Genomic DNA, 10,877 nt, shown 5'->3' on the forward strand with positions numbered 1-10,877 from the left:
TCACTTTTTTTTTTTAAACTTTCCTTCAGTTTCAATATTCTGAACTCTTCTGATTCCAACCCTGGTTACAGCATAAACTGTGACCCTTTGGTGTGGTGAGATGCTTCTTTAAAACAAAAAGTCAAAGCCCCATACAGAATGCTTTTAATGCAAACATATTTTCCAATCAGATATACATCTATAGAAATGAATTTCAAACACAGAAATGAAAACCTTAAACACTAGATGAGTCCATGCTAAACATTTTGAATCATTCAGGGACCAAAGCAGAGAGGTGAGTGTGAGCACAGTCACTATGTCACAATTCAAAGTCCTGACTTTCTTGTTCCACACTGACAGAAGAAATGTCAGGCTCAGAGTGTAAGACCTGCATATGAAAAATAACTTAAGGAGTGAGAAAGCAGAGTAGAAAGGACAACAGTCACACCACAACCATTTCAGCACTAGGTCACCAAATAATAACAATAATAATAATAATAATAATAATAATAACAGCAATAATAATGATTTTTTTACAGGTCTTAGTATTAAAAGTCTCATTATGAAACATATGCACAAAGATTAGTCATATTTATTGTTTATGGTTTGGAGCACTTTCAACAAACATAAGACCAACTCATGACCTGTGGAGGTGTTTCAAGGTGATCAGGGAAACTATCATACTAAACAAAAACAAAAGTGTGATTTGGTATGCTTGATTAAAAAAAAAAAAAAAGAATAAGAAAGAAAGACAAAAACAGTCTTAGTTACTGAACCAGGAAAAACACATTATATATTCTGGAAAAAAGAAGTATTTTAACAAAGAACTATTTGGTTCACTTTGTAAATGGGACCAAACTACAGCTTGAAATAATCAAACCATACGCTGCTATGGTTTGAGGTTTTATCAAAAGGAAATGAACTAACACATCAAAAACATCCAAACATTGAAGACCTTGCTATAAACTGCACCTAATGAGAAGAGAACACCACACTAGTACAACATCTGTTTTTGGACGCCTAAATAAAACAAAAAGGATCACCAAACACATAAGCCCATCGACACCACTTTTATTAATGTGCATGTGTTCACAGAAGACAAATGTATAAAAGTCTATTCTAAACATTCAGTACAAAAAGGCTAACAAATGTGAGGTCACTTTAAGAAAGCAGGTTTAGAGCAGCTTCGCTCTGTCTAAGTTTGGCTCTCATTTGAGCGATCTTCTCCTCCTGTGCCAACTCGTTAAAGTCACAGTCCATCTGCAGTGATGTGGAGGCGGCAGCTGCACCCAGGGGCTCCACCCTGCCCCTGCTACTTTGGTCAACTTCCCTGATGTCCATCTGTAGACTACCACCTCTGTCATTGTTCTCACCGGGGCCGTCTGCTTCCTCGGCAGCCAGATCCTCCTCTGGCTCCCTGTGAGGCTGAAAGCAAGCTGCCTTCAGGGGGGCCTCTGAGAGCGGCTCTCCTCTAGAATCTGCAGGACACTGGCTGCCCACTTCACACTCACTCTCAGTGGGTTTTGGCAGAAAGTGAACATCTCTTGTCCTGTGTGCGTCATCCTTCTTGTTTTCTGTATGCATTACTTTACATATGTTGTGCTTTTTCTTGGGCTTGTTGTCGCTTGGCATCGTCTAAAGGATGTACAAAAAAAGTCACAGAATTAGCGTTTAAAGTAGCATTCTAGGACTAAAATACAAATGAACATAAACATAATCCAGAGGCTTCTGGGAGATGCTATTCTGTCATTTAGTTCAGTTTTTTGTGGAATCTCATGAATTCCAAAAAACCCACCAAAAGCATATTATGAAATATACTTTTGGTGAACCCTAAGGCTCAATTGTTTGTCAAATAGGTTGATTACAGGCAGCAGCATGTAGCTTTACATTTGTAGGGGCCTCCTAATACATGCATGTTTATTTGCATCTTGATACTAGAGATAAGCTTGAACTTTATATTCTGTAAATTAATAATAATAACAATTATTATTGGTGGTGATTAGCACTGTCAAAGCAGTGCTAATCACATGGTGTCGAACGTTTATGGATGATCTGAAAACCGTCGACATCGCCTGAGACGAAGATGTAGCAGTTGCTGCAGACCAACGTCGATAGAGATCATTAGCTGCCCGATGTGACACTTGGTGTAGGAGGAACTAAGTGCTAAGTAAGATTAGCATTGCTGCCTCACAGCAAGATGGTGCCTAGTTGGATTTCACCCCCTGGCCGGGTCTTTCCTGTGTGGAGTTTGCATGTTCTCCCCGGGTACCCCGGCTTCCTCCCACAGCCAAAGACATGTTAGTGGGGTCAGGTTAAATGTAAATTCCCACAGGTGTGAACTGTTGTCTGTCTCTGTGTATTGAACATAAAATTCTCACCAGATGTCGGTTCCTGGCTGAAATCAACCCCTTTCAGCAACTCGATATCACAGCAAGGCACGTAACAGAGATACCAGTCCACTGTGTCCATGTCACACTTTGTCTCTCCAAAGCTAACTTAATCATTTCTACTTCTTACATTTTCTGTTTAATACCGAGTTTGTGGATTTAAATATATCATGTCCCTCTGCTGTTATATTCCTGCGGCGTGCAGCAATATAATTTCTGCATGCGCTGGACTGGTGTTTCTGTTACCTGATGTCAGGTTGGTTTCAGATAAAGGCTGAGACCAATAATCAAGAGTTTACACCGAGTGATCAGGCTAAACCATGTGAAAAGAGAAAAGAATGGAGAGCATTTGTGTGTTTTAGGTTAATAGTAACATAAATATATTCATTATGATTCTTTTCAATGATATATAACTGTGTTGTATTGAATCATTCTCCCTTCTGGAACAGCAACAGACTGCTCTGTGTAAATACGACCTCTGCTAGACTTTTTGTAAACTGGTCGTTTTAGCAGAAAGAAAGTTGTGTTACCTTTTTCCTTTTCTTTGAAGACAAGTGGGACGTTGAAGGAGTGACAGGCTGAGAAGTCATCTGTTTCCCACGCTGACTATGGCTACGACTAGGCATTCTGATGGACAAGTAAACTTGCCCACGGTAGATGACGACAGCATCTCGACCGGTTCGCGGGGCAGAGTCCGAAGGGAATTGAGAGGTTTGACATAGAGGTGCCTTGGGAACGGTGCCCTTCAGCACCTCGTGAGCTGCACGGTTCGAGGAAACAAAAGACATTCGAAAAGGACCCCTTGAAGCGCGCAACTCTTTCCCCAGCACGGAGGTCATGTTATCTATTGCACTTCCTGTGTGTCTCTGGCCTTTCTTCCGTATAACTGCTGGAGAAATCCATATGCCTTCTGGAGAGTCTGCAAGATTCCTGGAGGCATTCAGTAGAGGGAGGCCCATTCTTCTGAGTACAGACTTTGGCAAGGTCAACAAAGGGATGTTTTTCACCTCAGCCTCCGCAGGGATGTAGATTTCCAAACTGCTGAGGAGATCCATGATCTGTGTACACAAATCATTTAATCAATAAGCAATCGTTTAATAAAGTGACACATAAAAAAATAGAAGAATCAGATGATGAAAACAGTCACAGACTGAAGAAAAAGCTCCACCTCAGCTTCCAGCAGTACACAATCGGGGAATTGACAAAACATGACTTTGTTGTTGGTGGAGAAACCCTTGTTGTAAGCACAGCTGACAGATGTTTCCTATAGTTGGCCATCAAGGTTGCACACATCACAGGGGGGATTCTGGACAACTCTTCTTTATAGAAACTCTAAAGGTTTCTTTCTCAGGCTTCAACTCGTCTCACAGATTTTTATAGAATTGAGGTCTGGAGTCTGGGTAGGACAGCCGGGGACCTTAATATGCTTCTTTAGCCACTCCTTTGTTGCCTTGGCAGCATGTTTTGGGTCATATCAGAAGAATCATCCACAGTGTCTAGGCAACCACATGCGATAAACAAGCACTCCAAGAGCACAAACCTCAACCAAAGCCCTTTTCCATTAGTACCTACTTGGATTGACTGCTTGTCCATTAAAATCTAGTACCATCTGATGTGGATGGTCATTATCATAGCAACGCGTCCCAGCGTCCCCTTGATGTAATTGAGATGCAACACGAATGCTTAGGTCAAAGAATAAGAATAAGAATATGCCAGCTGCTCATCTGTGGCTCTTTGTCAGTCCCAATAAAACAGCCCAGAGTGAACCAGTAAATTACCCTATATAATTTTCACCATGTACCAATCACAATGTGTGCAGTACAGTAGAAGTACAGTGTGTCCATCTCTGTGCTCGAGTATGGGGATGGTGTTCCCCAAAGAGCTTGATTTTGGTTTCATGCAACTTCAGCAGTTTTCCTCAGGCCTCCTGTGAATCATTAAGATGTTCACTGTCAAAGTTCAGACAGGCCTATACATGTTCTTGATTACGGGGACCTTGTGGGTGTTTCAATCCGTTATTGCATAGTGGATTACCAGGTATGTTTTTGTTAACTGTGGCTCCAGCTTCCTTCAGGTGATTGACAAGCTTCTTGCTCATGGTCTCGTAGCCCAGTCCAGCCTTGTACCAGTCTACAATCTTATCCACGAGGTCCTTTGGTGTTTCCCACGGTGGTGGAGATGTAGGAATGAAAGACACTGATTCTGTGGAATCTTGTTATGTGTGCTTAATGCACAAAACAAGTTGAGAACAGAAGGATCTAATTCATTTGGTTGTATTCTGGCTTTGTTACAGGGGCTCAAATACTCATCTGACTTAATGACCTGCAAATAAATTCCAACTTTTATGTAATGTGCGTGTGTTTCATTTTAATAGAGAGAGAGAGAATATCAATGAAACTACCATAAAAATTTGAGACTGTTCTTTTTTTGGTAAGTGAACAAACAAATTCAGCAGAAGAGCAAATAATTATTCCCCCACTGTAACGTTAACATGGGAAATTCTTCTGCATTGAGTACTTTAACACTTTTTCTTAAACTAAAATGTTACAAAACTACTTTTGAACTTTCAAAGCTTAAAAGTGAAACTTTGGCATTACTACTTATGTGAAACTGCTTACACATATAAATGATGCGAATAGTTGCTTGCCCAACGTCTTACCGACATCTAAGCGTTAATTGGACTTCCTTTCCCAGCGTACCCACAGTTTCTCTCTGGCCCATGCTGATGATACCAGATGTATACTTCCTGGCAAAGGACTTGAACAGCCATGTTTATAAAAAAAAAAAAAAAAGGTCCCGGTGTGAAAAATCTAACATGACGTTCGCTGAAACGCACACCGAGATAAAACTCGCCCGTGAAAGAGACCGAGCCCGGTGTTCCTGTTACACAGACACCATTTTGTTAGAGAACAGCAAGAAAGGCTTTGTAACCAAGGACAAGTCTTAGACCGCTAATTAGCACATTTGTTTCCAAAAAGCTCGTCAACACCTGGGTGTCGTACCTCAGCTCACGTTCGAGAGGGACAAGAAACCAACTCAAACCTCAAAACGCGGAGGCGGATTTTCACAGTGCCGAAGATCGCCGTTCACGTTAAACACACACATAACATACTAGTAACACGCAAGTCAAACGCAGTAACACATACCTTAGCAAAGCAGCCCTTTTTCCCAAGACCCCGATATGCTCTTGTTTCACTTTGCCACAGGCGAACGGACTTCCGGGCCGAATTTCAGAATAAAACATTCATTTAGCCTAACAGCGATTTTAAGTGAAACTGTAAAAAAAAAAAAACAATAATGATAATAATAATATTAATAATAAAAAAAAATGCTGCGTTAAAAATGCGTACTTGACATAAAAATGATATGTGCTGGGAAAAAAAGGGAAGGTTTCGGAGGGTGTGTTGAGAAGTCCAGGAAGTATTTCAGGAATCGTGTGTTGCTTGCACCTTTATGGGTGAGTGACGTCGGTGATGACGTCTGAAGCCTCGCTAGTTCAGAAAGTGAGTGTTGGTGTGATTTCTGGACATACATAAAGTGGAACGGATCCGTGGGTGGAGGTGCATATATTTTAGCCTAACATAAGCCTACTGTGGGGTACTTGTGCACTTCTGCCTCTTCAGTACCACGTGAAAGGGTTTTCTCCAAAGCCAAAGAGGTTATTGCCAAAAGGGGAAACCAGGCTAAGGAGAGCCACGAGTGCAAAATGAATTTAATTAATTAATTAAATAATGAAATAACGCATGCACACTTTGCACACAACCAGAGATAACTGCTAACAAAGAAACCAACAGACCCAATTTTCAATCAATCCAAACACAGAAATGTTTGCACACACATATGATTATGTGCAGAGGTCCACCCTAGAAACCAGCCTCAGATCTCCACACATGTACACATGAATGCACATACTTCTGTACACATCTGGATTGGTAAACTGATTACCAATCCAAAATTCCTAAAAATCCAAGCACAGAAATGTTTGTGCACAAATGTGATTGTCCACAGAGATCAACCAATTCAGCCAACCTTAGATCTCAAAGCAGGAACACGGGAATGCACAAAGATTTCCACACATACAGAGATAGAAACGGCTAAAGAAACCACCGGAACAAAATTCCAAGCAATCCAAACACGGAAATGTTTCCACATGTTTCCTGATCATGCGTGGCCCATTCGGTGTGCCTGCATTGAGCTTGATCCAACCTTAAATCTCAGGATTGCAGGATTAAATGAATCCACATACATTTGCACACATACAGAGATAAACTCTTCCAAAGATACCGAATCCCAAGAAATAAAAAAACCCAGAAATGTTTGCACACACATAAAAAGAAAAGAAAAATAAAGAAAGAAATGGCAAATGTGAAATGATCTCACACTCACCCATTCAATTCAATTCAATTTTATTTATACAGCGCCAAATCACAACTACAGTCGCCTCAAGGCGCTTTATATTGTATAGTAGATCGTACAATAATAGATACAGAGAAAAAACCAACAATCATATGACCCCCTATGAGCAAGCACTTTGGTGACAGTGGGAAGGAAAAACTCCCTTTTAACAGGAAGAAACCTCCAGCAGAACCGGGCTCAGGGAGGGGCGGGGCCATCTGCTGCAACCGGTTGGGGTGAGAGAAGGAAAACAGGATAAAGACATGCTGTGGAAGAGAGACAGAGATTAATAACAAGTACAATTCAATTTACGGAGGGAGGTGCTTTTGCTGTGATGTGTATTGTAACAGTTTGTCAATAAAAAGCCGACGAGGGAAGCTGCTCTTTGAAGGATTTGGGCTACAGACAGGTGAGGAGCGTGAGCTCCAAGAGCTGGTTCTGACCCAAACTTCCCTCGTTAAGGAGTGAAAAGACCGGTTGAAGATGTTCTGTCTTGTTTTCTGTTCTTCATGAGGAATAAGTCTCTAAACTAGCGGGGCATGTGGAAACACAGACCCAACAATGCACATCATCGGCATACATCCCCTTGAATGTCCAGTCAATAACCAGACCATTATTCTTCTCAGAGTTTTGGTATATCCCATACGCCCTGCCATAGGGTTACAATGAGCTGCCTGGAAAATTATTTTCCAGCTGCTTTTTGGCACCACCAACTGGGTGTGTCATGACTCATTCAATACAATCTGTCTCTAACCATCACAGAAAGAGGGTCGGTCAGCGCTACGTCTGAGCACACCATTTGATCATCAGTTTCCATCCCTCGGTCAAAGGCTGCGCGTAGAGCGTCATCACAAGACTGCTCTAGTGGGAAATCTCAGATGGAGTGAATTACTGGAGCAGGCAGAGCCTGTGTATGTCCCTGGGCATACACCTAAGCGTCACCTACTCTGCCTCCAACAATATCCTGGGTTGAACGAAGGGAATGGTGGACCAGAGTCAGCGTGCAGCCTGAGTCCACATTATCTGTCCCGCCTCCATACACGGGACTCTCGACTGACGTGTCCTAGTTGTTCACATCTCCAGCACTCCAGCCCCAATGCTTGTGTGGCTCGCAGTGAGTGGAGTGCATTGTCCATAGCCACTGTGCAATGACTCAGACCCAGAGCTGCCTCCCTAGAGTTGGGACTGGCTGACTTGCCACTGCTGGTTTTGACCGACTCATTGATTCTCTTAGCTGCACTGACAGGTGGTTCTCCGACCGCTTCACCACGGCATGCGGATCGGCTGGTCGGTGGCAGCAGACCCACTCTGCTGTGTCTACTGGGAGCCCATCCATGAATTGCTCAAGGCCAATTAGGTCCACCAGCCAAACCTCTCCTTTATGTGAGTGCCTGGCGTTGCTCGGCCGCTGGGTCATGCACCTGCCTTGCGTAGGTGAAGGGCCGATTCTATGACCCCACCAGCTACCTTGTGCAGTGGTCCTCCAGTGTGAGTCCCAGTTGGTCAAGTATCAACCAAGGGACATCTTTAAAGCAGACCCTGTCAGGACTCTTCCAGACACTAAACCAAGGCACAATGTACATTTCAATTCCTTTAATTTTAAATATGTTTATAGTGTCTATCCTGTAAAATAGTCAGATGTCTATTCATATTAATGTACAGAATTCACCTGCTTGCTGCTACTACTACACATTCACCCAATGTATATACTATATATATATATATATATATATATATATAATGTTCTTCCTCTACACGCCCCCCCCCCCCAATTTTTTTGCACATGTCGAGGAGCGTGTCAGGCTACATTTCGCGTGTGTTATACTTGTATAACTATGCATGTGACAAATAAAGAACCTTGTACCTTGAACCTGTTAGGATTAAAATGATTAAATAAAGAAGTTTTTTTTTTATGATTTTCACATACACATCACATGTGCTCATTATGGGCTGGTGCTGCATGTTTTTGAAGGTCAGAAACTTCATTCAGTGCTATGACTGAATTGAAATATTGAGACTGATGTAGAGCGCAGAGGGTCTTTTTGTAGCATGTATACACATCACACCACATAAAAGTCAGGCTATTTTGTGGACCAAGGAACTCTGAACAAAATGTCCAGAAATTAAATAATAAATAGAATCAGAATTAATTATCAAGGCAGGAAGGTGTTTTTCTGTCTCTGTTTAAATGCATGTACACCCTTCCTTCAATTACAGTGCATTTAATGGTAATAAAAAGCAGATAATGAATTATGACACTGTGTTCATTTGCAAAAAGAAATCACTGTACACACTGTGATCCACACACAATTGAACTGTAATTAATGTATGTTACAGATAACAGACAAGAAAACAGCAAGAAGGCAAGTTTTAAATAAATGTTCATTTAGTGGAAATGGAATTAAATAAATCATGAATACATATTTTAATCAAAAACATGAAGAAACCTAAAACTGATGGTCACATGTTTCCAACAGAAGTCAGAGATGTCTGCTTCACTGCGTCCAATTCAGAACAACTATGTTTCATACCATTTGTAAATATCCACTTTGTAAAGACAAAGCTTACACTGTCTGTCATGATTCAGTACATGTTAGGCTGTGTTTGGAAAACAAATGAAAACATTATAAGTAATGTTTAGGATGCAGCTTACAAGCTGAAGTGGAACAGAGTGATTTAATCTATTATTCAAAAGTGAAGAATTAAGGTTTACAAACGAAAAAGTGCATCACTGAGCAGATACATGCTATTGTATTGTTCTACACAGCACAAGGTAAACCATAGCAAACTTAACTATAAAACATATAACCCTGTTTACAAAAATATTGTGATTCAGTTTAAAAATGTAAATTAAATAATACAGTATTCAATTAAAACCTTTGTGTAACTATAAATAGCAGAAAGACAACGATTCAAATATTGAAACAGTTTTGTAAGAAAATAAATATTAATTTAAAATGTTTAATTACTGACAGCAACAGTTTCCCATTGTGTTGCATAACCACTTTTTTAAACAACCCCTTTATTTCACCTTCATTTTAGGTTGGAAATACTGCCCCCATCACATGACCTGAAGAAGCCTCAGAGGTGAAACATCTTTACAAACCTAATGGAGTCCAGTTATCTCCTTGTATGTAAAGAGACACTTACTGGCAGGAACTGATGGAAAAACCAGGAATTTAGTAAAACTGCTGATTCAATCTGCGATAAGTCTGGAAACCATTACATGAAACCTTTCTGCACATCATTCATCAATAATGAATAACATAGACTCATTAATGCATTAATGAGATATGTAAATTACTACACCATTATAGGTTGCTAGCTTTTTATCTGTGCGTACTAACAATCGTCATGGAGCTCTGTAAATAAAGAATAGAGCAGCCATTAAAAACAAAGAAGAAAAAGAATTATAAGAACTAGATCAGTTATCTCTTTGGTTACCTTTTTAAAAAACACATAATTTCTCAGTTTTAGCATTTGATGTAAACTTTAAAATAATCTTATCAATAAAAAGTTATAGTTTATGACCTGTTTTTGAACTTCCATAACAGTTTTTGGAAACAGAGTTTGTTTTCAGTTTAATGGTTGTCAGAAAAAAACAAGAAACCTGACCAGTAAGAAACATGTAAGCTGTAAGTGTGTTGGAAAAGACATAAACTGGGTGCCACTTTAGCTCAGTGGGTAAGCAGAGGAATGAATGGGTGAAAAAGACAAGTTGTTTGAGTATGCTATATAAGAACCAGTCCATTTACCATTCACCGTGCAGGTGACCACATGACAAGAGTGAAGCAGCTGGCTTTGACTCTGACATCTGGTGTCTCTCTCTTATTCTGGTGTCTGTTTCTTTTGTTCTCTATCCATAGCTTGTGACCATGGGTGAGGGTACAGACACGGATCAACTGATAAACAAACTAGTACACATTAGTGATGTGACGTTCTGTATCGAGGCTTCGAAGCGTGTGTCGAGTAATGGAGGGGGCGTTTCCGCGAAGCGCGTATCGAGGCTTGCTTCATTTATGGGAGGAGCTGAAAATGATGACGTCCGAAGCCTCGCTGCCCAGCTGTACCACGTGACTGGTTCAGGAAGCGGTTCGAACTTTGCCGCAAATAATC

At 40.8% G+C, this 10,877-nt stretch overlaps 1 protein-coding gene across 5 annotated transcripts; it reads right to left on the minus strand.

The window, feature by feature from the left end:
* Nucleotides 1-133: 133 nt before the first annotated feature.
* LOC308407169 (uncharacterized protein) lies at nucleotides 134-5,608 on the minus strand. Of its 5 annotated transcripts, XM_080898679.1 has the most exons (4): nucleotides 5,026-5,339; nucleotides 4,401-4,590; nucleotides 2,897-3,424; nucleotides 134-1,614 (listed from the first exon to the last, which is right to left on the minus strand). In XM_080898679.1, the coding sequence occupies exons 3-4, from the start codon at nucleotides 3,419-3,421 to the stop codon at nucleotides 1,141-1,143; spliced, it is 999 nt and encodes a 332-aa protein (XP_080754805.1). In that variant the 5' UTR covers nucleotides 3,422-3,424; nucleotides 4,401-4,590; nucleotides 5,026-5,339; the 3' UTR covers nucleotides 134-1,140. The 5 variants fall into 5 exon arrangements, with proteins under 5 accessions (XP_080754805.1, XP_080754804.1, XP_080754802.1 ...); XM_080898678.1 differs by lacking the exons at nucleotides 4,401-4,590; nucleotides 5,026-5,339 and adding an exon at nucleotides 5,513-5,608; XM_080898676.1 differs by lacking the exons at nucleotides 4,401-4,590; nucleotides 5,026-5,339 and adding an exon at nucleotides 5,409-5,502.
* Nucleotides 5,609-10,877: the final 5,269 nt, after the last annotated feature.

Source organism: Rhamphochromis sp. 'chilingali' (genome assembly GCF_963969265.1).
Source record: "Rhamphochromis sp. 'chilingali' genome assembly, chromosome: 12".
Classification (NCBI taxonomy): domain Eukaryota; kingdom Metazoa; phylum Chordata; class Actinopteri; order Cichliformes; family Cichlidae; genus Rhamphochromis; species Rhamphochromis sp. 'chilingali'.

Coding starts and splice junctions, on each gene's coding strand:
- LOC308407169 (XM_080898676.1), bottom strand. CDS start 5,471: ATGTGTGTGTTTAACGTGAACGGCGATCTTCGGCACTGTGAAAATCCG. Junction 3,425..5,408: donor ATCCGCCTCCGCGTTTTGAG/GTTTGAGTTGGT, acceptor TTGTGTACACAG/ATCATGGATCTCCTCAGCAG. Junction 1,615..2,896: donor CTTCAAAGAAAAGGAAAAAG/GTAACACAACTT, acceptor TACATCCTTTAG/ACGATGCCAAGCGACAACAA.